Source organism: Cynocephalus volans, chromosome 7, assembly GCF_027409185.1.
Source record: "Cynocephalus volans isolate mCynVol1 chromosome 7, mCynVol1.pri, whole genome shotgun sequence".
Classification (NCBI taxonomy): domain Eukaryota; kingdom Metazoa; phylum Chordata; class Mammalia; order Dermoptera; family Cynocephalidae; genus Cynocephalus; species Cynocephalus volans.
Genome location: NC_084466.1, coordinates 128,848,747 through 128,875,156, shown reverse-complemented (window position 1 = coordinate 128,875,156; position 26,410 = coordinate 128,848,747). Strand labels below are relative to the sequence as shown.

The following is a 26,410-nucleotide window of genomic DNA, read 5'->3' as shown; positions in this document are numbered from 1 at the left end:
AAGGGCTTCCTTCTAACCTGGACTCTAACCTGGCCTCTCTCTCCCCCTAGATCAAAGGCCTCTGAGTGGCTTCAAGGACCAGCTGTGCTCACTGGCATTCACGGCCCTAACAGACCCCAATACCCAGCTTCAGCTCATGGGCATTCGTATACTCACAGTCTTAGGTGCCCAGCCAGGTAAAACTTAAGGAAAAAAGAGAAGAAGATAATAGTATTGGTCCCTTCCTTGCAATTTTCTGTCTTAAGTGAAGAGCAGTCTTAATTCCCTGTTCTCACTGCAACTCTGGTTGCTTTGGGATTTCTAATAGGATTTTTGGAATCCTGTTGTGGTGGCTGCAGGGGAAGAAAGATAAGGTTCATGTTCTCTTCTAACTACAGATCTCCTATCTTCTGGGGACTTGGAGCTAGCAGTGGGTCACCTATACAGACTGAGTTTCCTGGAGGAGGATTCCCAGAGTTGGTGAGAATCTAACAGTGAGACAGAGCAAGCTGTTCCCTACCTTTGTATTGGCAGCAACAGATCCAGAAAGGACCAGGGCTCTGTGCTTCTGACCCTTGCTCTTCTTAGGGGAGGTGGGCTCTGTGTTTCGCTCTGGCTGCTAACCAGTTGGAGAGATGTGGGACCGCTCTGCTCTCTCTTTTCTTGGGCATTAAGAAGCCCTGTCCAACTCAATGATTGTAGGTATTTGAATTTTGCTCTTCAACAAGGCAGACTTGGGAGCCCACACACCTAAATCTGCCTAATGGCAGGCCTAGGCAAGAGAACGGTGAGCCAAGGCTCAACTAATGTTCATCTGCTCTGTGCCCCTAGTAGGGTGGCAGCATTAGAAGCCTCAGGAACCCTGGCCACTCTCTACCCTTTGGCCTTCAGCAGCCACCTAGTACCTAAGCTTGCTGAGGAGCTGTGCATAGGTATGTGTCTCTGATCTTCTGTGGCCCACCCCCTCCCAACAAGGCTTTGGGGGCCTTCATGCTTGCCATCACACAGTAAAACCTTGTCTCCTGGATTACTTTTAGGAGAGTCAGATTTGGCTAGAGGTCATGAGTCCACCAAATGCTCCCGGCATGTGCACTGTCTACAAGCCTTGTCAGCTATATCAACACATCCCAGCATTGTCAAGGAGACGCTGCCTCTGCTGCTGCAGCATCTCTGGCAGATGGACAAAGGTAACTACTGGCAATAATAATCAAGAAGCTGGGCTGAATGTGGAGCTGTAGTCAGGTTTGGAGTTGATGCCTATAATGCAGTGGTTCTAATTGTAGTTGTACGTAAGAATGACTCAGTAAACAAAAAAATACTGATGCCTGGTCTTCAGTCCACCTGAACCAGTGTCTGAGAAGGGATGGGACCTGGGCAAAAGTAGTTATTAAGAGTGCCCAGGCAATTTTCATGTGGGGTCAGAATTGAGAAGCACCACTCTAAGGCTGTGGTGCTCACAATATGGTTGTCAACTGGCAGCATGGGTATCATCTGGGAGCATGTTAGAAGTGCAGAATCTCATGCCCTCACTGATCAGAGTCTGCATGTTAACAGGCTCCCCAGGTAACTCATAGGCACCCTGGAGTCTGAGAAGCACTGTTTGAGAATCATTGCTCCAAGGCAAAAGTGACAGCACCTGTTGCTACTGGGAATCTGCATGATCACGATGGGTCCTCATTAACCTAAGCTCTCTGCTTTGGACTGCCCAGCCCTGTGGGTAGATCCAGGTCTATAGTGGTTGATCCAGCAGCTGTTACGTAATAGAAAGAACACCAACTCAAAACACCCAACTCAGTGTAACCTGGGTTTGATTCCGAACCTTGCACCTGAAAAAACCACTGATAATTCATTGAGCCTCTATGTCCTGCTCTGTGAAGTAGGGGAAATGATACTTCTAAGGTTATGAGAATGTAGGAATGCTTCTGTTGCAGAGCCTAGCACAGAGCAGGTCTCAACTCTGAAGTCTGAACGGATGAAAAAGAACAGCCAAGAGAATAAAATGACTCAGCTCTTTAATAAGACACTCTTGGTCTCGTTAGTCATTTATCTTTGACTATTCTTCCCATCTGCTGTATCAGAAATACCTGAAAGTGCTTTTAAGAAAGCCTTACAGGGCCGACCCTGTGGCTCACTCGGGAGAATGCGGTGCTGGGGGCTCAGCAGCGCTCCCGCTGCGGGTTTGGATCCTATGTAGGGATGGCCGGTGCGCTCACTGGCTGAGCATGGTGCGGGCGACGCCAAGCCAAGGGTTGCGATTCCCTTACCGGTCACAAAAAAAAAAGCCTTACAGAGAACACTGACTTTCTCACCACACAGGGAATATGGTTGCAGGATCCAGTGAAGTTATTGCTGTCTGTCAGAGCCTCCAGCAGGTGGCAGAAAAATGCCAGCAAGACCCCGAGAACTGCTGGTATTTCCACCAGACAGCTATACCTTGCTTGCTTGCCTTGGCTGTGCAAGCTTCCATGCCAGGTAACTTTCTCCATCTTTCCTTCTCCCATCCTCTGAGAATTCTGCCTTCAATTAGTGTTGGACACCACTGCCATCCTCTGAGAGTTGGTGGTACTGCACTTTGTATCATCAGAGGCTTTATTTTGAATCCTTTGTCCCCAGAGTAAGATTTCACTTTAGAGCAAAGGGTGCCAACTGACCAATGCCAGGAACCAAAATCCACTAGTGTTAGCAACTTCCAAAAGTATGCATACCTATTTTCCCTTTAGTTGCTATGTAATTAGTTTAGTTAGAATTGAGCTCTGGAGTCAAGCAGACCTGGTTGGGGTTTCATCCTCAACTCCACCACTTGCTAACTTAGGTGAAGATATTCAGCCTTTCTAAGCCTCGGTTTCCTCACTTGTGAGATGGGGATAAAGGGTAGTACCTCTAACACAGGGTAGTAGTTAAGGATTAAATATGATGATGATTAGTGCCTTGCTACAAAGTATTCAGTGTATGATAGTTGCTGTAAATAATAAGGGCCCATGAAGATAAATGCATGTTATTTAAAAATTTTTTAAAAGACAATCATTACTATCTCTGATGTTAAGAACATTTATATTAGCTATCATTATTTTCCATTACTGCATAGTCAAAGGACTGCGCACAGAGTTCTCAAGAGTTCTGTGTGGCCGCAGGTTAGATCACTCCTGTTCTGGTGCCCTTGGTGGTTCTCAGGACTACAGCACTACTAAAAAACAGATTAAAAACTGCTGCTGCTAGGGCCGGCCCGTGGCTCACTTGGGAGAGTACGGTGCTGATAACACCAAGGCTGCGGGTTCAGATCCCTACATAAGGATGGCTGGTTAGTTCACTTGGGAGAGAGTGGTGCTGACAACACCAAGGGTTGTCAAGGGTTAAGATCCCCTTACTGGTCATCTTTTCAAAAAAAAAAAAAAAAAAAAATGCTGCTGTTATGGCTGGAGTTGAGCCCCAGAGTCATGATGATGATGACAGAACCTAATCATTTGGATCTCTGAACAATAGTAATGGTCTTGTGATTGTGTGTTTGTGTGTTTTGGTTTGATTTGACTTTGCAGAGAACGAGCCCTCAGTTCTCAGAAAAGTGCTGTTGGAGGATGAGGTCTTGGCCGCCATGGTGTCTGTCATTGGCACTGCCACCACCCACCTGAGCCCTGAGTGAGTGTAATCATGGATGCAGTTTAAACCCAGCTTGAGAACGAATAAACATTCTTGAGAAGACACAACAGATAGCTGTCTTGTCATCTGTCCTTTTAGTCCTGTTTAAATATGGAGGCAGTTGTTTTGTAAGTTTTGCTAAGCAAAAGTAAGGGGCTTTTAGCACCATGAACTATGGGGATGGGTAAGCCATGGGATAATGGTTCTTAGCTGCAGATGTACATAAGAATCACCTGTGGAACATTTTAAAAATATACATTGAGCTCTCTACTAGATTGTAAGCGCCAAGAAAATAGGGATTTGATCTGTCTGGTCCACTGCTATTATAATCAGGTCCTAGAATGGGAATGTTTCCTGGCACATATGTGCCAAATTAACATTTGTTGTATATGTGAATAATCATGGCCTGTCCCATTGACTCAGTGACCCTAATGTGAACCCCAGGTTAAAAAGCACTGTAGTGGAGGGGAGGGCTGCTTTAAATTCCTGGCTCCTCAATTATACTTAGTACTCTGCCCCAGGTTAGCTGCCCAGAGTGTCACCAGCATTGTGCCCCTCTTCTTGGATGGCAACATCTCTTTTCTGCCTGAAAACAGTTTCCCAAGCAGATTCCAGCCATTCCAGGTGAGTCTGATGGATCAGATGAGGGAAAAGTTGGAACTTACGTACTTCAAACTTATTTTTTTAGGGCAAATCTGGGATGAGTATGGGGCAGACAAGCCTATGGCTAGCAGGACAGGCTTGATAGGGCTCTTCTTCCTTTACAGGATGGCTCCTTGGGGCAGAGACGGCTGATTGCACTACTTATGGCATTTGTTTGCTCTCTGCCTCGAAATGTGAGTGAGGACATTTGGGGAGTACCCTTGTCTAACATTGACAAGGGTAGGTGGATTCCACGTGACCTCTGGGTTGAAATTTGCCATAAGCTAAGCTGATCTTTTACTTACCCTATCATCTATCCTAGTCCCTGCCGCCACTTTCTACTGGGTATCTCTTGGAGTTCAAGTGTTCTCTGGGTTCATTACATGGCCAGGTTTTCTGTAGGTGGAAATCCCTCAGCTGAACCAACTCATGCGGGAGCTATTGGAGGTGAGCTGCAGCCACATCTGTCCCTTCTCCTCCACCGCTGCTACCAAATGCTTTGCAGGACTCCTCAACAAGCACCCTGCAGGTACTAGAATGAGACTGGGTCAGAGCCTCCCTGAATCACCTACCAATGAAATCTTTAGGTTGACTCTTCATTTTTTTAAAAAAGAAGCTTGCTAATAATAAATTTGGGCTTCAACTGCTCACACACTGTCCTGAGACAGCCCTTGGCACAAGAGTCAAGACCAGAGTTGGACAAAGCACTATAGTACCTCAGAAGAGAAGGGAGTAAAAGGGGAATGCTCTATCTAGTTCTGCCATCCTACTCCCTAAAGTGAAGCTATTATGGATGATTCCTTATTGAAAGTATACAATCCTCTCTTCAAATGCCAGCACCCTTGCATTACAAGACTACCAGGCTGTCATGCTGGTGTCCTAACGTTTTGTCCACAAATAAAGTGGTATTATCCTTTTCGAACAACTTCTCAAGGACTTTTGCACTTAAAGATTGACATCCTTCATTATTAAAGGAAAAATGTATAGCCTTTGCATGAGCATTTCCTTCTTCCTTCTTAGGACAGCAGCTGGATGAATTTCTACAGTTAGCTATGGACAAAGTGGAGGCTGGCTTGGACTCCAGGCCCTGTCGTAGTCAGGCCTTCACCCTGCTTCTCTGGGTAAGGAGTTGGCATGGATTCTGGTTAGAGAGGCAGTTATGTCTGGTTAAATAAAATGTCCCTATTTGACCCTGAACCATAAGTATCTGCATCTCGTGTCTTTGGGGTTTGAGTGTCATTCCCTGACTGCTCACTCTCTCTGATTACAGATAACAAAGGCCCTAGTGCTCAGATACCATCCTCTCAGCTCCTGCCTTACAGCCCGGGTAAGTCCTTTCTGGAGACAGGAGAACCTAGGACCTAAGTAGGATCTTCCTTAATCCCATTCTTCCCAGAAACAACTTCCATCTTTTTCTTTGGTATTTAAGATTCTTCTCCCTTGTACCTTAAAGGCTCTCTTTTCTCCAGCTCATGGGCCTTCTGAGCGATCCAGAGCTAGGCCCAGCAGCAGCTGATGGCTTCTCTCTGCTCATGTCTGACTGCACTGATGTGTTGACTCGCGCTGGCCATGCCGAAGTGCGGATCATGTTCCGCCAGCGGTTCTTCACAGATAATGTGCCTGCTTTGGTCCAGGGCTTCCATGCCGCTCCTCGAGGTGAGGAGAGTTTCAAAGAAAGGCCCCAAATATATAGGCCTTTCCTTTGCTCAGCAACATTCCCTAAATAATTTAGGACCTGAGTATTTCTTTAGAGCTATATTGTGGTCTGTATCTAGAAGGCTAAACTTCCAGATTGTCCCTCCTTTTCCTTTGATGGGTATATCTTGCTCATTCTGAGCTTCAGGGGCTCTTTCCTCCCACCTCTGTGTAGGCAGATGTCCCAGCCTTGTCAGAGATTGGAGTTGAATTTGTAAGCTATGTGTCTAAAGCCCAGTTTCTCTCCTAAGCTTTTCCATTTCTTACAGATGTGAAGCCAAACTACCTGAAGGGTCTGTCTCATGTACTTAACAGGCTGCCCAAGCCTGTGCTCTTGCCAGAGCTGCCCACCGTAAGTTCTGTAGTCGGAGCCTCTAAACAAAAGACAAAGCTGTTCTTCCCCAGGGCCGGCCCGTGGCTCACTTGGGAGAGTGTGGTGCTGATAACACCAAGTCCACAGGTTTGGATCCCTACATAGGGATGGCCGGTTGGCTCACTTGGGAGATCGCGGTGCTGACAACACCAAGACAAGGGTTAAGATCCCCTTACTAGTCATCTTTTAAAAAAAAAAAAAACAAAAAACTGTTCTTTCCCAGCTGGGGCTAGAAAGGGGAGGGGGAGAACCAGGATCATCACAATGTGGTCATCCTCCACCTTTCCCATTGCCCTGTAGCTTCTTTCCTTGCTGCTGGAGGCCCTGTCCTGCTCTGACTGTGTGGTACAGCTCTCCACCCTCAGCTGCCTTCAGCCTCTTCTACTGGAAGCACCCCAAGTCATGAGTCTTCACATTGACACTCTCGTCACCAAGTTTCTGAACCTCAGCTCTAGCCCTTCTATGGTGCGTTGAACCCCAGCAACTCTTTGGCACTTTCATCTCTCCTTGGGTCTCCCCTCACCTCCCTGTGGTTGTGTTCCAGGCTGTCCGGATTGCTGCACTGCAGTGTATGCACGCACTCACTCGCCTGCCCACCCCCGTGGTAAGTACAGCAGATGTCCCTTCCTGACCTGGGAACTTAGACAAGCCAGAGAAATATCTTTTTGCCTGAGTCAAGTGGGATTAGCCACCCTGCTGTGTGACTGAGATATGAACTACATGGTACAGATAGGCAAGGGTTTTTTTCCTTGGGCCCATAATGGACCCAGTAAATCCTGACTTCCTATAATAGAATGGCCATGTTGCCACTCAACATTCTTTGGAATCACTAAAGAACAGGACATGTTTTGCTTTCTTCAGAATATTAGTCGTACAGAGTTAGAGAAGTGGCACTTTCAGTTGTCTTGGTTGAGCAAGGCTAAGATTATCTCCTCTGACTCCACAGCTGCTGCCATACAAACCACAGGTGATCCGAGCCTTAGCCAAGCCCCTGGACGACAAGAAGAGACTGGTGCGCAAGGAAGCAGTGTCAGCTAGGGGAGAGTGGTGAGTTTCTAGGTCATGGGGGAGAGATGGGACTGAGAGGATCTCCACCACTGATGCTGCCAACATCCTTTTTGCCTACAGGTTTCTGCTGGGAAGCCCTGGCACCTGAGCCCTCAGTCCTGGCCTACACTGTTCTGACAGACAATCTAACCTGGAATTATTAACTGTTGAGCCATTTTGCCCAAGGCAGGGAGGCCACTGGTCTCTGACTGCCTTTCCCACAGGCACAGCACAAATGCTCAACCTCTGTTGCATGGCTGTAGAAGAAACATAGGAGACTTGATTTTGAATGGACTTGGGCAGTAACTGAGTGTGAGACTACTTATGTTTGAAGAAAGATATTGGATTGTAGGGCTCTTCCATTTATATATATGAAAGAGGGAGCTATGCTGCTGAGGGGTGAATGCACATGAGTGTGGCCCTGAGGACCAAGGATGGTGGGTGGGTATGTACCTGCTGGAGAATAAAGATTTCTTTTAGTAATGGGGCTGACCGTCAGATATTTCCCCCATTACATATATGCCTCAGTAGCACATAACCAGAAGTGTTGCTGGCCTAAACTACAAGAACAGTAATGACTGGGATTAACCAAGAATTCTTCAAGGCATCCATCCACTCCAAGTAAGGGCATAGGAGGCAGGACCATAATACCTATTCACTAGGACTTGACCCTGACTTTCCCCTTCCCTGCCCTATAGTGAGACAAAGAGAAGCTACATATCTTTAAAAATCAAATACCTTTATTTTTGCTCCCTTCAGCAGCAGTGAGAAGTGGCAGTGACCTCAGCAGCAGGCCTGGTATCTTTGCCCTGTTGAGAAGCCAGGATCTCAGCTGTACCAGTCAAGTGTTTTCTCAGACAGCAAGTGGGAAAAGGTGGTGGCCAACCCCAGTGCTGTAACCCAGAGGTGGTCAGGGTCAGCACCAGGCAAGGTAGCTAGCTGCCTGACCCCTCATCTGGGGCTGGAACTTGTTTGCCTGAGTAAAGGGATGTCAGTCCTAGGATTTCTCCACATTGCTTCTGCAGTGGCCAGAAGGTTGGTCCTTGAGTTGTTCCTGCATGGTACCCTCGGGCAGGCCCACTGGCCCTTTTTGATCAAGGATTCCAAGAAAAGCTGTCCTTGGAGGCCCTTGAGACAATGTAGGGAGCCAAATGAATGCTTAATCCAGTTCACACTGCCATCACAGAGGCAGAGTGAGCAGTCACCCAGGGAGGGGGCTCCCAGCTCATTCCATTCCCATGGGGCAGGTGACTAGAAGGTAACAGCACCCGGGTAAGCCAATGCCTACAAGAGAAGATAGAAATGTCTCTGAGTTCCAAGAGCTGTTGGTCATCCTTCCTGATGATCATTCCTCAGCAAGCATGTATCCAGGTACCTTGAAGCTACCTTGGCATTAATCACAAAGGTAACAGTATTTCTTAATTTCTTACCTAATTTCCTCTATTTAATTTTGTCCAATAAATGTACCCTCTGGTACTTGAAGGCATTTGGAGGTTTCAAGCTACACTTCCAGGGGGCCACTGCAATCACTACACACGCAGGAGTGTAATGAGGATGGGAAAGGGAAGGTACTTAAAGTCATCTGAATGTTACTGCCTCAGTAATTGCAATTTGAAAATGATTTCCCCCTGTCTCTTGGGCTGCGAGAGCTTGAACTCCAGACACTGCCATACAAGTGAGAGGGGATGGCGGCCACTGTATCCTACCTAGAGGTCCCTTCCTAAGAACAGCTTTCTCAAGATTCTACTGTAGTCATCTTGAAGCCTCGTCTACTACATAAACTGCACAGTTTTGGCTTCAAGCCCTTTTGGCTCAAATGAGCAATGATCTCTATTACTAGAGTCTAGACGTGTGCTAAGACAGTACTAGCCACATTTGGCAATTTAGTGAAAATGAAATCAAAACTTCCTTAGTCACATTAGCCACATTTCCAAGCGCTAACAGGTATAGAACATTTTCCTCATCACAGAGTTCTGTTGGACATCACTGGTCTACATTTCTTACTTTACCTTCCTGTGTCCACACCCAGGAATACCTTCCAGTTGTCCAAGCAGCCATAGTTGTAAGGATTCCTAAATACCTAGAGCCAAGAAAAACATATGTTTCTACAGATCTCTTCTGCTTAATCCCCCTCTAATTTTTTTTTTTTTTTTTGAAGATGACCAGTAAGGGGATCTTAAACCTTGTCTTGGTGTTGTCAGCACCACGCTCTCCCAAGTGAGCTAACTGGCCATCCCTATATAGGGATCTGAACCCATTGCCTTGGTGTTATCAGCACCACACTCTCCCAACTGAGCCACGGGCTGGCCCCCCTCCAGTTTTTGAGACCTAAATTGGCTAACCTAAAGCTCCAGTTTGCAAGTTCTGGCCTCTTATGATGTTTGCTTTAGTCAGCCCTGACCATGGGCTCTGTTTACAGGATGGCGGGTTCAGTTAGCCACCTGCCCACCCCAAGCCCTTAGTCCTACTCACTCTGCCCTTGGCCTGTAGCCGACGTCTCTCCTTCTTGTTGATGTGCCTTTCGATGCTAGTTTCTCCTCGACTGATAAGAACGGCATGCCATACAGTTAGTGCACCCAGGGCAAGTGCCACAGAACTAAGAAAAGAGGAGCAAAGAATGGTGGGTGGTTTTGAGAGGGCTGGTCGCAGTAGGTCTGAAATTCAGCTAAGCAAGAATGATTGGCTAGTGATTCCTCTGCCTAAGTCTTCCTTATCTCCCAGCCCACATCCTAGATGAATTTTTACTTCATTATATCTATAATCAATAGAAAAGTATCAAGGTGGGCTAAGAAGAATAATGTGAAGAGGAGGATGGAGAAATAATTCTATATTATTAAGAATAATTGTTCTGTATTTCCTAAGAGACCTATGCTTAGGAGACATTGGAGGATAGTAAAAGCACCAGGGGTTGGAATGGGATGGCATGAAATTAAAATTCCAGCTCTACCATTCCTAGCTGCGTATCAGGGAACAACAAATCACTTTACCCCTCTGCTTTTCAGTTTTCCCTATCTATAAACTCAGTCACCTACCTTTAGGTAGGTGCTATGAGGATTAAATGAAATAAGAGTTTAACTTACCTTACCACATAACAAGCATATGCTTATAACCAATGCTAGTGTCCTTAGTGTTTCCTGCCTCAAAACAGTGAAGAAAATTAAGTGCTGACTTTTTTTTTTTTTTTAAAAGATGACCGGTAAGGGGATCTTAACCCTTGACTTGGTGTTGTCAGCACCACACTCAGCCAGTGAGCGAACCGGCCATCGTATATGGGATCCAAACCCGGGGCCTTGGTGTTTTCAGCACCGCACTCTCCCGAGTGAGCCACGGGCCGGCCCTAAGTGCTGACTCTTTGCCAACCTAAATTAGACTAGGAGAACAGCTGCAATTCACTCATGGATGGGTTCCTGCCTGCATGTGGGCACCTAAAAAAGTTTTTCTGAAGCTGTCCCTCCCATAAAACTATCAAAAATGGGAATTAAATACCTGCACAGGAACCAGAGGTAGACAAGACTCTTATGAGTCATTCTTTCTCGAAAGGAGAAGGTGGGCGGTGGGGTCTGGTGATATGTCTAGAAGAAAACAGCAAAGCCTGGCTCACTTGATCTGTTGATCTCCAGCAACTACCAGCACACCCCCAGCATCTATAGGCAGGGAGTGATCCAAACCCAGGCAGAGAAAATGAGGGTTAAAGCCACAGAGGAGGCAGGGGAGCAGCCAGATGGGTGGAACAAGCCCAGTGGCATCATCACATGGACAAACACTGGGGAGGGCAGGTCTGGACAAGATGGGCAAAGCACAGGAGGAGCTGACCCTGGGCCTTTAGGTTGACAACACAAATGGGGCTACAGGGGAAGCCACTCCAATCCCCAGCCAGAACTCTGTCACTGTGTGCCTTGCATGCCCAAGAAGGGAGACCAAACCCACATCCAGAGATTGACGGGGCGGGGAATGGGGGTGAAGGACCATGAGCTCCACTAAGGACTGTGAAAGGGCAGCAGAGATACAACTATTTAAGCCCAAGATGTGCTCAGAATAAGGAACTATAATAGGTGTGGGGGGTGGGGTATGATCCAGATGCAGATTGACCAGGAGCAAAGGATGATCAGACTGGCTCAGCCAGATCTCTGTCCCCTGGAACCCCATTACACAGACTAACAAAAGACTCCTTGCTGCTCAGGCCATCACCAAGGCGGAGTCCTTAGCCCAAAGAGAAGGTGATGATGGGATAGCCAAAAACTGTCAAATACCAGAGACTTCCAGCTTGCCTCCAGGCCACTTAGTCTGCTCGCAACAAACAGCCTCCCTGAACACTTCTGATGGGTCTACAGTGGCCTCTCAGCCAGCCTCTACAACTAAACTAGCAGGTCGGCTCTAGTTGCCTGAGCAACTCTATACCCCCAGGCCTGAGCAGCAGGAGGCAGCGGGGTGGGGACGGCCCACCTGGTTGGCAACCGCCTGTAGTTTGTTCTTGTCGAGCTGTTTCATTTTCTAAGGGGATGGAAAAGAGTGCTGGTTATACTCTCAGGCCTCTAGAATGGGGGGGGGGCTACCAGCCCCCACTCCTTAGGCACAGGTTCCACGCCCCAAAGGTCTGCACTACTGAGCTGCCTTGCTCCTAACCATGGACTTACCTCGATGGCAGCATAAGCCTCCCGAAAAAGGTCCCAACTTCCATAGCTGCAGTAGACACAGCCCAGAGTCATGAAGAAGCAGAAAGAGAAGAAGTACCGATGGTTGTAGTGGCCCACACAGTTGTTTAGCCAGGCTGGTGGGGGAAATGATTAAGGACAAGATCAAACACACAATTCCAAGAAGTATCCAGGCCTCTCTGATTCATCCTTGGTTCATGACAGCATCACCCAGGCTTTGGGCTTCTAATCACCAAGAACTGTTTTCCAAAGGCTGGAAAATATGAGGCTGTTTCCCAGGGTTGAGGAGAAAGTGTTCTAAGCTTTCCAGAGCCTTCAAGTCTCACCAGGAAATCATGAAAACTGAAATCCTTCGGTAAACTGAGTTTCCCAATACTTCAACCTAGCTGGGGTTAGCCTGACATCTATATTGGACAGCAGAAAGGGACCCATGGTTCTACCTGGCATAGCTAGTGGGCAAGCACAGAAATGCAAACATCTCTTTCCATCCAACAGCTGTTAGCAGTCTACAGAAGAAAAGAGCTGTTAAAAGATTCCTTGCTCCAAGATCTGTCCCAGAGAACCTGTGAACCTTCTGCTCCCCCTGAGAGATGGTCAGCCCCCACAACTCCTTTTCTACTAACTTCTCACGAGCCCAGTGTTCTCTGCAGGGTGACGCTAGAAGCCTTGGGTCTGTGGCCATTGACCCTATACAGTGCTCTGGAGCTAAAGAAGGCCTGAGGCAGGAGAGCAAAAGGATACGGCAGTGATGATCCATCTTCAGCACACACCTGTGAGGGAGGGACACAGGCTCTGTTACAGTGGCCAAGACTCTTGAGAAGTCAGTGCCAATCCTTCCCTACAAAGACCAGCATCCTGCTGAGGTGGAAAGGGCACAGACTTAGAAGACAGCCAGGCCTTACTTCAAACCCAGCTCTGCAGTTTATTAGCTATATGATATTAGAGTAGGTAACTCACCCTATGAACCTCAGTTTCCACAAATGGTAATAGTTCCTAACTCACAGAACCACCCTGAGGACTAGGTATCAGGAGATAGGGGGCACCCTGCCTGAGATATGATGGGTGCTTCACACATGTCAGCAAGCAAACTCCAGGTCCAGGTTTTGCCTTAGGGGTGCAACAAAGGGGCCCCAGCTGGGGTTCACAGAGAGCAAAGCCAAGACCCACCTATTGCAGATGCTGCAGTGGTGTGTCCGGGCTGGCTTGGGGTAAATGCACTTCTTACAGATGGAGACCGTGGCAATATCATTCCTGCCCTGTGTAAAGGGAGAAGAAAGTAGTGACAACTGTGGCAGCACTAGTTTTGTACCTCAAGAAATACCAAGGCACTCTGTCTCTCCATTCCTGGGACTGGCTCCCATAGCCTACAGTTCTCCCTCCCTCATGCCCCTGTGGGGACCCACCTGGGGTGGGTACCCAGGCGGAGTGGTGATGGCCTGATAGTAATGGAAGACGATGAGGATCAGATTCCAGTGACTATAGAAGAAATGCCAGCAGAGTCGTGGCACTGAGTAGGTTCGGAGGATGAGAGGTAGGACACATAGGTAGGCGATGGCCACGATGGAACTGGTCAGCACGATCACCAGCACCACGAACACCTGCCAACACCAGTGAGGTCAAGTAGATGCATGAGAGAACTACACCCAGAGTAGACTCAGGAATTTCCCTGGGGGTAGGGGACTGACCTCCAAAACCCAGCATAGGTCCATCAGAGACATGTCCCTCTGCTCCCCCAAAACATCCCTCTCCTTCCTGCTCCCTAGGCATTACTCACCACCCCAAACCAGCGGATCACGTTGTCCACCAGCCAGTAGATAGGCTCAAAGGCAGCATCAACTGCAGTGTCACTGCCACCAAAGGAGTTATAGAGCAGGGAGCGCAGGCAGACCTTGCCATAGCGCCAACGCTGTACCAGGCCCCGGAGCAGAGGTGGGCAGCGGCGTCTGTAACCCAGGAGCAGAAGCAAGCGTAGGCAGAGGCGGGCCGGGCCCAGTAGCAGGCTCCACTGGCCTCGCATGGCTCCTAGGAGAGCACACCATTGTAAGGATCCAGCCTGAGTCCTGTCCCTCCATACCCCACTAGAGGGAAGGCCCAGAGCACCAGCTTGGAGGGCAAAGATCTAAGATTAAGGCCGAACTAGACTAGTCTCCAGCTGGGGAAGTATGAAGGTCACTTCACTTTTCTGCAGAATGTCCAGTGCCAGTCTCCCAACCAGATTACAGTGAGTAGGGACTGGAGGTTCTGAGCCTGCAAAAACTGTATTTACATTACACCATGTGTGTGCACAGCAAATCCAAGGTGATGTATGCCTAGAGTAAAGGGCCACAGTAAAAGCGAAAGGGAGAGGGAGGTGGCTCTAAGCCAAAGCAGTCTTTGGAGTTGTCTGTGTAGACAGACCATTGGATGGAGCATGGCCAACATGGACAAAACTGCCACTGTATCTCTGGGCGTGGCCACTGTAGCAGAGGTTTCCAAGGGTCTTCTGCCTGCCCTGGCCCATTGACCTACCTCCTAACAATTGCTCTTCACCAAGGAACAGCCAGTAGGGGACTACGTGCATAGCCCTGCACCTAGATCTTCCCTGGTGCTAAGTCTTGACAAAAGATAATCCTCCTTCCTAATCTTTCTGGGCTGATGTTACAGGCCAGTAGACTCGGCCTGGTAGCATGAGATTCCCTGTCTCCTGTCAGCATAGTCAGCTATCCTTTGCATGACATAAGATGCTCTGTCTCCAATTCCACTCCCAGCACCTCCCTGAGGATATAGTAGCCAAGACAACTTCAGGTATTCAGAGCACCACAAGCAAGAGACATGAGCCTCCCTGTTAGTGGTTCATAAAGACCTCAGGGAGGTCTTATCACTTATCTCAGTGATAAGTCTCCCCTACCCTACTCTAGTTAGATACTCAGAGATCTTCTCTGCAGCTGTTGCACGTGGCCCCTAGCCTTCCCAACCAGGCTTCCCAGCTCCTTTCCATGGCTCTTCTGCAAGTGCCTCCATTTCCTCTATGCAGTTTCTACCTCATCCAACAGCCATGGGAGATCAGCTGTCCAGGCAATGATCAAAACAGAAGGCACAGATGCCCTAACAGATTCCTTCAATGACAGTCTCATCAATTCTGCAGATTAAAGTCTTTTACCAGAAAAGAAATTATCTGATTTCCCACTAGTGCGGCCAGGGAGAGCTGCTTTGTCCTTGACAACTCCACTGACTTATTTAACAGGCAGCTCTAGACCCAGCAGAAACTGAAGGAGGATGCTCCACTGTAGGGATGATTTCAATTCAGTAACTGGAGCAACGTACTCTCCTTGCACCCTGGCTCATCCCCATAAAAGGCATTTCAAAGAACACTTAATCACCTCCTTACACAAGCCCTGTAAGCCCTAAGGCAAAAAGAAATGCAGCAGACAAGGCCTACAGAAAAAGAAAGACTATCTGGTAGGAACCTCCACTGCACCAGGATAAAGAAACTGGCTGCTCCCATCACCTCCTAGGAAGCTAAAAGAATTAAGGGGGAGTGTAGAAAAGACAAAAAAAATAAAAGTTCAAACTTTTGCCTCCTTTGATTTGGACTCCTATTGTTTGGAACCATGATTTGGCTTAAAGCATGAATTTTCAAGATAGAAGACAGCCACAATCAAATATAAGAATGGGGCAAAACAGATTACCCTACCACAAATCTAGGTGACTTTTGGACTATCCACCTCACTGTTCATTCCCTTACTATAGCTAATGGAGAGTTTCCTAGCTAAAATACTTTACACTTTTTATAGCAATAGCATGCAAATTGGATGCACCCCTCATTTATAATAAACACGAATCATATGCTATCTCACAGCCACTTATCCTAGTCTAAAAAAAAAAATCCTCCTGAGATTCTCCACTTTTCAAATCATTCTAAACCACCTTCTGAATTCCTGAGCTCTACAGGAAATGTCTGCCTCAAGGACTAAATTTACCAACTCTTATCTACTCATATCCATACTTAGGGTTCAAGTCTGTCCCAAAGTAGTTCTGTGACCTTCGGCAAATCATTGAACCCTGCTGGTACTCAATCTCCTGTATTCCCCATTCAATGAGGGGGTAAGATTAAATGCTAAAGTCCCTTCCAGCTCTAACCCTTTAACCCTTTATGATTCTCCATATATACTTGGTAAGGTATAAACGAAATGTTTATAAAGCACTTAGCACAATACCTGGCTTGTGGAAGTACTCAATAAATACTTGTTGAATGAATGACCTGAAGGGATGCAGAACTGGAAAAGTTGGTCAGATGTCTATCTCTCCTACAAATACTAGCAAGGACATTTCTGCCAATTTGATAACACTAAATAAGTGTCTGCTGCTATCATTCTTCCTGATTAATAAAAAGAGAAAAACCATTATTAGAATCATAGCACTGAAGAATTAGAAGGCATTTTAGAAAATAAGTCCAACCAGAGATCAACCCAAACATGTAAACAGAGAGCTTGTAGATTCAGAGGTACATACCAGATTTGGGTGAACAAGGTCTGAAGCCAGGCCTCCTCCCCTCACTTTAGCTAGTGAGGTATGGGGATGCCAGGGAAAGGATATGTAGTCCATGGGCCACAAGTGAACATATAGACTTTGCAAGTCTCAGGAAATTGAGGTAAAGCAAAATTCGATAAATTATGTGTGTGTAGGTAGAGGGGGTGATTTCAGAGTGAACATGGGAGAAAACAGAGCAAAGCACACTTTTACTATCATCCCAAGCACAAACCCCGAGATGCTTCAGGAGTAGCCACAAGCCATGGTGTCCATCTTCTACCAGATTACAGGTGACTGCTGGCCACAGCACTCCCCTCCTCCCTGGGCTCTCAGTCACCATCTGTTTCCCAAGAGGAAACCGGATTGGTGGGAAAGGGAGGGAAGACAGGGAGGGACAGATTCCAAAACCACCAGAGGGAAGATGAAATTGAGATCAAAGTCATAGCAAATCTCATCTGAACAAAGATGGTGCTCTCAGGATGTCCACAGTCTCAAGCAGAAGATGTAAGACATCAGTAAAGAGCAGAAATTTATTCATGTGCAGACAAAAAACGTAGGAACTTTATCATAGGACTGCTCACCGAAGTTTAAGGAGGGGGCCCACCCAACTAGAGCCCCGCTTAAGAGGATCCAACTGCAGGACTGGAAGCTGCAGTTTCAAAAACCTGGAAAAGGTTTTATTTCTCAATGCGGGCGACGTGGCCGAATTGCGATGGACTGGAAGTGTTAAAAAAAAAAAAAAAACGGTTTCCGGTTTAGGCTCTATCTTGAACTATCTTCAAGACTTTGGACATGTCAAACCTTGTCTCTGGATCTGAGTTTACAAATCTGTGAAATAAGCGAGTTAGGTTGGTTGATCCCCTTCCTGCTCTGCGCTTTAAGGCCGCCCGGAGGGTGCGCTCAACCTGAGGAGGACATGGTCCTGCAGGGAGGGAAAAGAGAACAGGAATCCGGACTCACGACAAGGCCCCGGGACAGGGCCCGACCCTAAAAAGAGGGACTAGGATGGAAAGCAAGGGCTGAGGCTTAGCCCTTACCTGCCTCCTGCCGATTCCCCAGTCAGCCAAACCGAGCCCGCAGCCTCTACCGCGGCTCACTGCCACCCTCTGCAAGTCGAACCATCATGACCCGCCGCCTGCAGCAACAGCCAGCGGAGCCGGACCCGCCGCCAGCCCATCCTCAACTACAGGCGCAGGCGCAAGCGCAGGAACTGGAAGTTCCGCCTCCGGATTTGTACTGGTGTGACCTGGGAAATGGAGTTTACCCTTGAGGAGTCGCTGCCACAGATCACGTGCTACAACGCACCAATTGGCGCGTTTCTTACTGCGGAACTGCGCCTGGATTTGGCCAATACAAAGTCAGCTTTGTTTTTATCCGGCTTTGGGACGGCGGCTGACATGGCGCCTCCCGTGAGGTACTGTATACCGGGTAAGTGAGCGGTGCCCGTGCGGAGTCCTGGGTACGGACAGAGGTTGGAAGGCCAACAGCTTCTGGGGGCCTATGGCTGAAGCAGCGTTTTCTCTGTAGGCGAACGTCTGTGTAACTTGGAGGAGGGCAGTCCTGGCAGTGGCACCTACACCCGGCACGGCTACATCTTTTCTTCGCTTGCCGGCTGCCTGACAAAGAGCAGCGAGAACGGCGCGGTGAGTGGGGCGGCTTCCCGTCTCCTCTGTCTCTGTCTTTTTCTCAGGCTGCCCTTGGCTTCCGATCTTTAGGCACGGGCACTGCGGAGGCGTCTTTAGTGCTTCACCAGTAGAACGGTTTGGCTTCTAAGTTTCTTCCAGCTGTGGTCGCCGTTGTTGTGCACTTAGCCATCACGCACCAGTTACGTTGATCTCGCTTGGTTGTGCTGCTGACACTAGGGGAGGGAGGTTGGGCCGAGAGCATCGGTGAACTGAGAGTAACACAGCCCAGCCCGGCCAGCAGAATCCTGTCTGAATATCGTCTACCTTTACGGCTCCTTCTAGCTCCCCTATCTTCACCTCACTGACTGCAATCTAGTCACACAGGCTTCTTTCATTTTCGCTAATGCGTACACTCTCTCCTGCTGCAGACTCTTTGTCTGAAACACGCTGCTCTCTTTAATTCCTCCTTCCTTCAGATAGTCTGTCTAGTGTCACTTTCTCAGAGAAGGCCTTCTGGAAGCAGTTGTCACGAGGAAAGTTTTGTGTTTTTTGTTTGTTTTTTTAAACACTCACAAAGAGCTCTGTTCCTTTCCAAGCACTTACTTTAGCATTTACGAGGGCACTTCCAAAATTCGTGGAAAAACAGAATTAAAAGATAATATGAATCTTTCCATGAACTTTTTGCAGTACTGTTGAAATTATATGATGTTATATATTCCCTATTAAATTGCATTAAAGCAAGCCCCACCACCATACTTTTGGCGCCTAGCACAAGGTAGATATTTGTTGAATGCATGAGTAATACTGTCCTCTCTAGTTCCAGAGGTTGATACAGGATTACCTCAAGATCAGATAAGCAGTCTCTGAAGGAGCAGTTTAAAGACAGGTAGCATAACAGAAAGAGGATTCAGAATTAGAACACTTTGGTAACTTTGACTAACTAGACCTTGATTCTGGTTTGAGTAAGAAAAAAACTCTCTGGCTTTAGGTTCTTCCTCATGTGCAAAATGAGGGGCTTTCTATTCAGTCATTTTGGGGAATGGCCTTAACGTTTCTAAGTTTGTTCATTTCATAGATATCTCTTGAGCATTTTTATGTTTCAGGCACAATGCTGACCTCTGGGGATGTAGTAATGAGCCAAATACACTTGGTTTCTGCTGTTGAGGGGCACAGACACAAATCATAAACAAATAAGTGCTCAAATGAGTATATGGTTACAAATATGATAATTGCTTTGAAAGAGTATTACAGAGTACCACAAGAGCATGTTAACAAGCAAACTCATCCTAGTCAGCGAAAGTGACATTTAAGCTGAATCATCTAAAGGATAAGTAAGAGTTGGGTGGGTGGAGAGAGCACAGTTCTGGCAGAAAGAATAGGTTGAACAGAGATCCTGAAGTGGGAAGAATTTAATGAGTTGAGGAAACTGATAGAAGGCTAGGAGAGCTTAAGCAGAGTGAGCAAGGAAGAGATTGAAAAAAGGTGAGGCCCAAAATATCTGTCTTACACCAACAGCCAATACCATGCTCAAAGAGAAAACTCTATGAGTATTCCCTTAAAATAGAAGGAAACAAGTATGGCCACTATTTTACAACATTTATTTGGAAATTCTCATCTGTGTAATAAAATAAGGAATAGAATGAAGCAGTGTAACTTTGGGAGAAAGAGTCAAATTATCCGTAATTACAGACAAGATGGTTGTATACCAAGAAATTCCAGGAGAATAACCAAAAACTTATTAGAACTAATCTGGAATGGTTAGATTATGTTTTCTAGCAGTATTCTTCCTGTGGCCCCTTGATCCTCCTGTTTTCTAAAATTTCCAAGGCCCTCTGCTCTGGGCTATAAATGAATCCATAGTCCACCTGCCCTTGTGACTTTGACTCTGTACCAAGGCATTCCGACTTTACTCTCAAACCACAAATACTTTACCCATGGCTTAGTCAGGACATTCGTTTTTTATTGTTCTCTCTATAGCTTCCTGTAGTTTCTGTGATGAGAGAAACAGAGTCCCAATTACTACCAGATGTGGGAACTATTGTAACCTGTAAGGTAAGTTGGTCCCAACCTCTGTCCTTATGACAGCCATCCAATGCTAAAATCATAATCATTCTAGAACTGCAGTGTTCAATATAGTAGCCACTAGTCACCTATGGCTATTTAAATTTAAATTAAACAGTATTAAAAATTTATTTCCTTAACCACAATAGCCACATTTCAAGCACTCAGTAGCCACTGGTGGCTGTCATATTGGTCAGCACATCACATTTCTGTCATCACAGAATGTTTTACTGCATTTGGCTGGTCTAGAGCTTTCTAGGATAATGATCACAGCAGTCGAATTCAGGCATGCATAGTTCTTTCACTGAGCTGGTTCCCTGCATAGGTAGGTTCTACACTGAGGGAAACAAAGGTGCCAAAGCTGAGACCTTTTTCTGCAGAGGAGCAAAAGACTTTATTCTCCAGTATGTCTGTTACATATTCTCCAGTATTTCTGTTACATTTAAAGGCTTGGGCTGGCCAGTTAGCGCAGTTGGTTAGAGAGTGGTGCTGATAACACCAAGGTCCAGGGTTCAAAACCTGTACTGGCCAGCTGCAAAAAAAAAGAAAAAAGAAAGTCTTTTAGGGTATTTCAGGGGAGGTACAAATTAATGCTGTACTTATCAGTAACTATAACACATTGTTACTCCCTGCCCATCTCCACCCTCTGCCAGCTTAAGTTAATTTGTAGCTCTTAGTTGACCTCCTTATAAATTACTCCAGCAGAAAATCTATGTGTTATTCTGAAAATAACTAGAGAGGCAATGATCCAAATATTATGCAGCAGCTAAAATATAGATATAAATTCCGTCCACTATATAGGCCTCTTAGTAAGATCTGTTAAAGGTCTAGATTAGCTATTGTGCCCTGTGTCTATTTTTGTTAGACTTGTGTTTTTAAAAAATCTATACCGTATTATCTCATTTGATTCGCATAATAACCCTATCAGGTAGCCACAGTGGCTCTTATTCCACAGGTATCACTTATACAAAGATACGTAGAAGTATAACTTGTCTCAAATTCTGTACTTAGTAGGGTTGCTTGGACTAAAATCTTAGTAATTTGTAGTTTATTGCTGCCTCCTTGAGATGACAACTGCTAATATTCTGCTGATCCTTTTTCCACAGGTCTCTAGCATCAATTCACGCTTTGCCAAAGTACACATCCTATATGTGGGGTCCACACCACTTAAGAACTCTTTTCGAGGAACCATCCGGTAAGATGTCTCCTTGTCTTAACATTTGCCTCAGCATCTGGAATGAGATTAGGATAGTCGGGGAGACTGAAAATTGTTACGAACAATTACAATTCCTACATCTGCCTATTTTCCTATCTTCTTTGATAGATTCTCTTTCCTCTTTGATGATTCTCCCCCAGTAGTACCCAAAGAAAATGTTATATGAGCTAAGACAGAAGAAATATATTAATAAGAGAGGGTTTAAAAATAAAGCAAAAAGAATTGAGCAAAGCTGAAGATTAGTACTATCAGTCAGAATGATTCCGACCAAGCGAAGTAGAAGGTATTTTAGGAAGTACCTTTATCTCTTTAATTTAATATAAATTAAATCCAAAGGGTTATAAGACATTGAAAAGGTTTGTGGGTGAAATAATAGGGGGTTTTTTGTGTGTGGATTCTTTGGAAAAGGACAAACAATTCTTGTGAGCCAGATAATTTAACTTTTGAGGCCGTTTCCAGCCTCAGGATTCAGTGTGGTTCTATAGTGCTTCTGTTCACGTTCTCCTGAGGCAGCTAAGTTCTCTTCCTTTCCTGGCAGATCTGATCTGCTTTTCTCTAGTCAAAGGTATTGATAGTGCTGCTCTGTGTGGTCCAAGAATATAGCTCTTTGTCTGCTAGGAATCTGAGAGAAATTCTTTCTCACAGATAACTAACCTTTCTGTTAATTCTTTTTTTATAGCAAAGAAGATGTCCGAGCAACTGAAAAAGACAAGGTTGTTGGTTGGTTTGGTTTTTCCCCCCTGTGGCTTTAGGACTCTCAGTTCTTTAAAATTATTATCCCAATGAATTTCAAACATCCATGGGAATATGGAGTCCAAGGAAATTTAACACATTCTCTGCTACAAAGTATGGAATCCACCTCACTGTCCCTTTCCTCTCCATACAATTTTTGTTCATTCAGTTGACCCGAGTGGGGATAGTTTATTCTTTGCATTTGAAGCTGGATATTTAATCATTGCTGTTCCCTCTGACTTACTCTGGACCCTTTCAGAGCCAACTATAATACCTTTCATATATGTCAGATTCCTGATCAGGTTACTGAATTCAAAATCCTTCATTTATATGATGCTGTAGGAACAGTAAAAGTTGTTGACTTACTTGCACAATGATGACTTCTCCCTCTGGGATTAGAAAGTAGACTGGCTCTACCAGAGGAATTAATAGTTTCATGGAGACCTGATCTGGAGCTTTCCCTGAACACTCCTGTTCTTTCTTTACAGGTTGAAATTTATAAGAGTTTCCGCCCAGGTGACATTGTCTTGGCCAAAGTGGTATCCTTTATTCCCAGTTGAATTCTGGTCCTTTGTCAAAAGAAGAAATGAAAGTAGAAAAACACCTCTAGTGGCTATGGGAGGGAAGACTTATAACCCCTCATTTTCCTTCACCACTGTTGTGTGACTAGATCTCCCTAGGTGATGCACAGTCCAACTACCTGCTGACCACTGCAGAAAATGAGCTAGGAGTGGTGGTGGCCCACAGTGAATCAGGTGAGTTGGTTCATGCTTCCACATCCTTACTTTTCCCTGGGAGCTATGGCTTAGGATTAATCCATTGTTTGCTCTGGTTTCCCTGGGAATTTAATTATCTGGGAAGCAAAATGGGTGAAGATACTACTGAGATTAGAGTGAGTCTCCATATAAGGATACGGGCTTATTGCATAAATCAGTAGAATAAGCAAGGATTTTTCTGTATGAGGTGGTGTTCACTAGGTAGCTTGGTGACCCTTCAGTTTCATACCCAGCTGAAAAGAGAAGAGTCTCTGGCAGATATTTGGGATCCCAGCTCCAACACCAGCTTTTCTCTTCCAGGTGTCCAGATGGTTCCCATCAGCTGGTGTGAGATGCAGTGCCCTAAGACCCACACTAAAGAATTCCGGAAAGTGGCCCGAGTACAGCCTGAATTCTTGCAGACTTAAGAAGCCATATTTTACCCCATGGAGAGGAGTAAACTGTTTCTGAAAGTACGTGTATGAAAATAACTTGCCATTGTCTTTATTCAAACACCTGGGATCATCCAGCAACCATCTCTAAACCAAATCTGCCAAAAACTTATTTTATAGATGGGACATTACTCTTATGAAGCTTTTCATGAATTTCATTCTGTTGAGTGATGAAACTTTTCTTTTGGAGCCACCAGCAAACAAAACTGTGTGATGTTGGAAATAGCCTATTCCTCTTGATGGTTCTTATTAATAGATATTTTTTGCTGTGACAAAGAAAAATTTTTACTAAAAGCATTCATTGTTTCTGTTGTCTGGAGCAGAGAAGAACATCTAAATGGTGTCATGACGTTTAGAGCAGGGTTTTGTCTAGTAACACCCATTAACTGACGTGTCAAGTGCTTCCTTGCTCTGAACAAAGCCTGTATTTTTTTGTGTTGTGTTTAAAGTAATTGTGCTTTAATTGTATTATTGAATACTTACTATATGCCAGGCACTTTATATACACCCCCTCATTTAGGTACATTATAATTCAGTAGAATTTGTAGGACATATGTAGTGATCCAGGTAGCATATAGTTAGTTCTGAAAAGTATTTGGTAAACACAGTATTACTGATATAGTGGGTACTCCAAGAAATGTTTGTTAAATCTGATAGAACACTAGCATGTGAGGTGGCCAGGGAAAGATTTGTGACGTGACATCAGAATGAATTAGAGAACTTAGATAAGAGAAGTGAAGATATTCAAGGCTGAGAGAGAAGCACAAGCACAGAAATGCAGAAGCAGAAATGAAGGCATAAGTTTGTGGATGAGGAAGGGATGAGAATTAAGCATGGAGAGGTTGTAGAGGGAATGGGAAGGAAAGATGAATATGTGATGTCACTTTTTGAGATATTGTTCAAGAAGTCTATATCTTTAATGTGTAGTGACAGTGGTTGAGTCAGACCACCTGAGTTTGTATCATCTAGTTTCTAGCCTTGAGCAGGTTAGGTTGGGTTTTATTTTTTAATTGAAAATTTTATTGAGAGGGCCGAGCCCGTGGCGCACTTGGTAGAGTGCTGCGCTGGGAGCGCGGCGACGCTCCCGCCGCGGGTTCGGATCCTGTATAGGAATGACTGGTGCACTCACTGGCTGAGTGCCGGTCACGAAAAAACGACAAAAAAAAAAAAAAAAAAAAAAGATCTGATTCTTTTAAAAAAAAAGAAAATTTTATTGAGATCACTGTAGGTCCACATGCAGTTTTAAGAAATAATACAGACAGATGCCTTGCACACTTTGCCAGTTTCCCCCAATAGTGCCATTTTGCAAAATTATAGTATAATATAACAACCAGATGTTGACATTGATACTTGAGCAGGTTGTTTTTATCTCTGTCTGTTTTCTCATCTGAATAGTATGACCTCATAGGTGTATTATAAGGAAGAAATGCATTAAAATGCTCAGTACATGCTAACATTACTGTTGTTATTATATATCAGATTGCCTTCTATCAAACATCTACTAAATGCCAGGTCTTATGCTAGAACTTTGATGTAGGTTGTTGAAGAAGTCACCTATTGATAGTTATTTTTAAACTTTACAATTTTTTCTATTACAAACATTTATCTTTGTGCATGCCTATGATTCTCTTGCAAAATAGAGTCCCAGAAGTGGAATGCTGGGTCAAAGAATATGCACATTTTAAATTTTGAATAGATTCTCCCTTATTGCCTTTCAGATGCTACTAATTAAATCTCTCATCAACAGTGCAAGCCATTTTACTTATGTTTTTTCTGAACTTCACAGTGACCCTGGAAAGTAGCAATCGTTTCCAGATTTTACAGAGCAATAAACTAAGGCTTAGAAAAATTCATTTACTTGCCCCAGGTCACACAGCCATCAAGTGGCAGAACAATATTTAAACCCAGGTCTGTCTTGCTGTCAAGCTTACAAGGTTCTTTCCCTTGTGCCATGGTGTCTCCTTTATGCCACGTACTGAACAGGACTTTGGGCATTCAGTAAGAGGCTCTCCATATTAACACTGGTTCATTAATCATGAGTGCTTGTTGGACATCATTCATTTAATAAAAATATATCGAGAGGACTGAGGTCAAGGGTTTGGATCCCCATACCCAGCCAACCATGAAAAGTAAGTAAATAAATAGAGAGAGAGCGAGAACGAGAGCATGAGAGCAACTGGTCTTCCCACCACTGTTCCAGGAACTAGTGGAGAAAACAGTAAATATTACAGAATCCTATCCTTGCAGAGCTTACATTCTAGACAGAAAAGATGATAATAAGTCAACAAAGAAATGTTATAATTTCAGACAGTAATAAAAAAAAGAGAAAGAAAAATAAAGTAGAATAAGAGGATAGAAAGTGACTAGAGGGCCTTTTTCGTTTACCCAAGTAGTATAATCTAACCTGGGCTATTATCTAATACCTTACTACCCTCAGGATATATTATCATTGTGTCTTCTCCCCATCTACTAGGACTAAAGATAACTAAAAATAGAACAAGGCTAGTTTTCACTGTGAACAAATTGTGCCCAGCTAGACTTATTTTCCATCTCAATAGAATTCCTATCTATAGTATGTAATGGATTTTAGTAGGGCATCTGATATTTTTATAATATAATTTTGGTCAGAATGGAGAAATGGAGGCAGAGTGACACTAATGTACTTGTGTACATATTCTTCTCTTTCTGAAGAGCTTTTGAAATAACTGTTCCTATCCTATCCTTGGATTAATATTACTCTACATCTTGACAGCACTTGAATTTACAGCAGTCTCTGTTCTGCTGCATACCGGGTTAGATTTTCTCAACCATAACCATCCAATACTGTATTACAAGTTAGATATGTGCCCCTACTAGCCTGAACTCGTTTTAAAGCAAGATTCTGTCTTACTATTTATCTTTCAATCCCCAGTACCCAGTACTGCGATTAACACATAGCAAGTGCTCAATACAATTTTGGGGGAGGTTCTCATAGCTGACTGAATAGCTGTGCCCAAACAGAGTTAGGGACCATTGAGTGGTGGTGACAGATTGCTAATC

The 26,410-nt window shown here is 45.1% G+C and overlaps 3 protein-coding genes across 13 annotated transcripts in view; 2 read left to right on the top strand and 1 right to left on the bottom strand.

The window, feature by feature from the left end:
- MMS19 (MMS19 homolog, cytosolic iron-sulfur assembly component) overlaps positions 1-7,852 on the top strand; it is a 34,467-nt gene extending 26,615 nt beyond the window's left edge. For 3 of the 4 annotated variants that reach the window (XM_063101887.1, XM_063101889.1, XM_063101890.1), the window contains 17 exons: positions 51-176; positions 378-459; positions 811-911; positions 1,017-1,166; positions 2,296-2,451; positions 3,513-3,612; positions 4,134-4,236; positions 4,380-4,448; positions 4,657-4,783; positions 5,275-5,375; positions 5,525-5,581; positions 5,724-5,910; positions 6,219-6,301; positions 6,623-6,787; positions 6,867-6,926; positions 7,269-7,369; positions 7,451-7,852. In XM_063101887.1, coding sequence (XP_062957957.1) covers positions 51-176; positions 378-459; positions 811-911; positions 1,017-1,166; positions 2,296-2,451; positions 3,513-3,612; positions 4,134-4,236; positions 4,380-4,448; positions 4,657-4,783; positions 5,275-5,375; positions 5,525-5,581; positions 5,724-5,910; positions 6,219-6,301; positions 6,623-6,787; positions 6,867-6,926; positions 7,269-7,369; positions 7,451-7,478 — 1,796 coding nt within the window. In that variant the 3' untranslated portion in view covers positions 7,479-7,852. The remainder of the gene's footprint in view (positions 1-50; positions 177-377; positions 460-810; positions 912-1,016; positions 1,167-2,295; positions 2,452-3,512; positions 3,613-4,133; positions 4,237-4,379; positions 4,449-4,656; positions 4,784-5,274; positions 5,376-5,524; positions 5,582-5,723; positions 5,911-6,218; positions 6,302-6,622; positions 6,788-6,866; positions 6,927-7,268; positions 7,370-7,450) is intronic. The other variant, XM_063101888.1, reaches the window with a different exon arrangement.
- A 239-nt stretch (positions 7,853-8,091) lies between these two features.
- ZDHHC16 (zinc finger DHHC-type palmitoyltransferase 16) lies at positions 8,092-17,702 on the bottom strand. Of its 6 annotated transcripts, none has more exons than XM_063101894.1 (12): positions 17,568-17,702; positions 17,332-17,452; positions 13,796-14,043; positions 13,425-13,619; positions 13,189-13,277; positions 12,763-12,791; positions 12,004-12,137; positions 11,813-11,860; positions 10,856-10,941; positions 9,842-9,965; positions 9,379-9,449; positions 8,092-8,653 (listed from the first exon to the last, which is right to left on the bottom strand). In XM_063101894.1, the coding sequence occupies exons 3-12, from the start codon at positions 14,036-14,038 to the stop codon at positions 8,539-8,541; spliced, it is 1,134 nt and encodes a 377-aa protein (XP_062957964.1). In that variant the 5' UTR covers positions 14,039-14,043; positions 17,332-17,452; positions 17,568-17,702; the 3' UTR covers positions 8,092-8,538. The 6 variants fall into 6 exon arrangements, with proteins under 6 accessions (XP_062957964.1, XP_062957962.1, XP_062957961.1 ...); XM_063101892.1 differs by lacking the exon at positions 17,332-17,452 and adding an exon at positions 16,218-16,378; XM_063101891.1 differs by lacking the exon at positions 17,332-17,452.
- Positions 17,703-17,880: 178 nt separating this feature from the next.
- Positions 17,881-25,123, top strand: EXOSC1 (exosome component 1). 3 transcript variants are annotated; one of them, XM_063102331.1, is made up of 8 exons: positions 17,881-17,958; positions 18,058-18,173; positions 20,133-20,207; positions 21,323-21,411; positions 22,112-22,145; positions 22,653-22,703; positions 22,835-22,919; positions 23,241-25,123. In XM_063102331.1, the coding sequence occupies exons 1-8, from the start codon at positions 17,928-17,930 to the stop codon at positions 23,345-23,347; spliced, it is 588 nt and encodes a 195-aa protein (XP_062958401.1). In that variant the 5' UTR covers positions 17,881-17,927; the 3' UTR covers positions 23,348-25,123. The 3 variants fall into 3 exon arrangements, with proteins under 3 accessions (XP_062958401.1, XP_062958402.1, XP_062958403.1); XM_063102332.1 differs by lacking the exon at positions 20,133-20,207; XM_063102333.1 differs by lacking the exons at positions 17,881-17,958; positions 18,058-18,173; positions 20,133-20,207 and having other exon boundaries at positions 21,366-21,411; positions 22,112-22,152.
- Positions 25,124-26,410: the final 1,287 nt, after the last annotated feature.

What these genes read in the sequence shown, in the direction of transcription:
- EXOSC1 (XM_063102331.1), top strand. Translation starts at nt 17,928, where the DNA reads ATGGCGCCTCCCGTGAGGTACTGTATACCGG. An exon ending in CGTGAGGTACTGTATACCGG is followed by an intron (nt 17,959 to 18,057) that starts GTAAGTGAGCGG and finishes TTTTCTCTGTAG; the next exon opens with GCGAACGTCTGTGTAACTTG. An exon ending in GAACTATTGTAACCTGTAAG is followed by an intron (nt 20,208 to 21,322) that starts GTAAGTTGGTCC and finishes CTTTTTCCACAG; the next exon opens with GTCTCTAGCATCAATTCACG.
- ZDHHC16 (XM_063101894.1), bottom strand. Translation starts at nt 14,038, where the DNA reads ATGCGAGGCCAGTGGAGCCTGCTACTGGGCCCGGCCCGCCTCTGCCTA. An exon ending in TGATCCGCTGGTTTGGGGTG is followed by an intron (nt 13,620 to 13,795) that starts GTGAGTAATGCC and finishes TGGTGTTGGCAG; the next exon opens with GTGTTCGTGGTGCTGGTGAT. An exon ending in GAAGATGGATCATCACTGCC is followed by an intron (nt 12,138 to 12,762) that starts GTATCCTTTTGC and finishes TTCCCCCACCAG; the next exon opens with CCTGGCTAAACAACTGTGTG.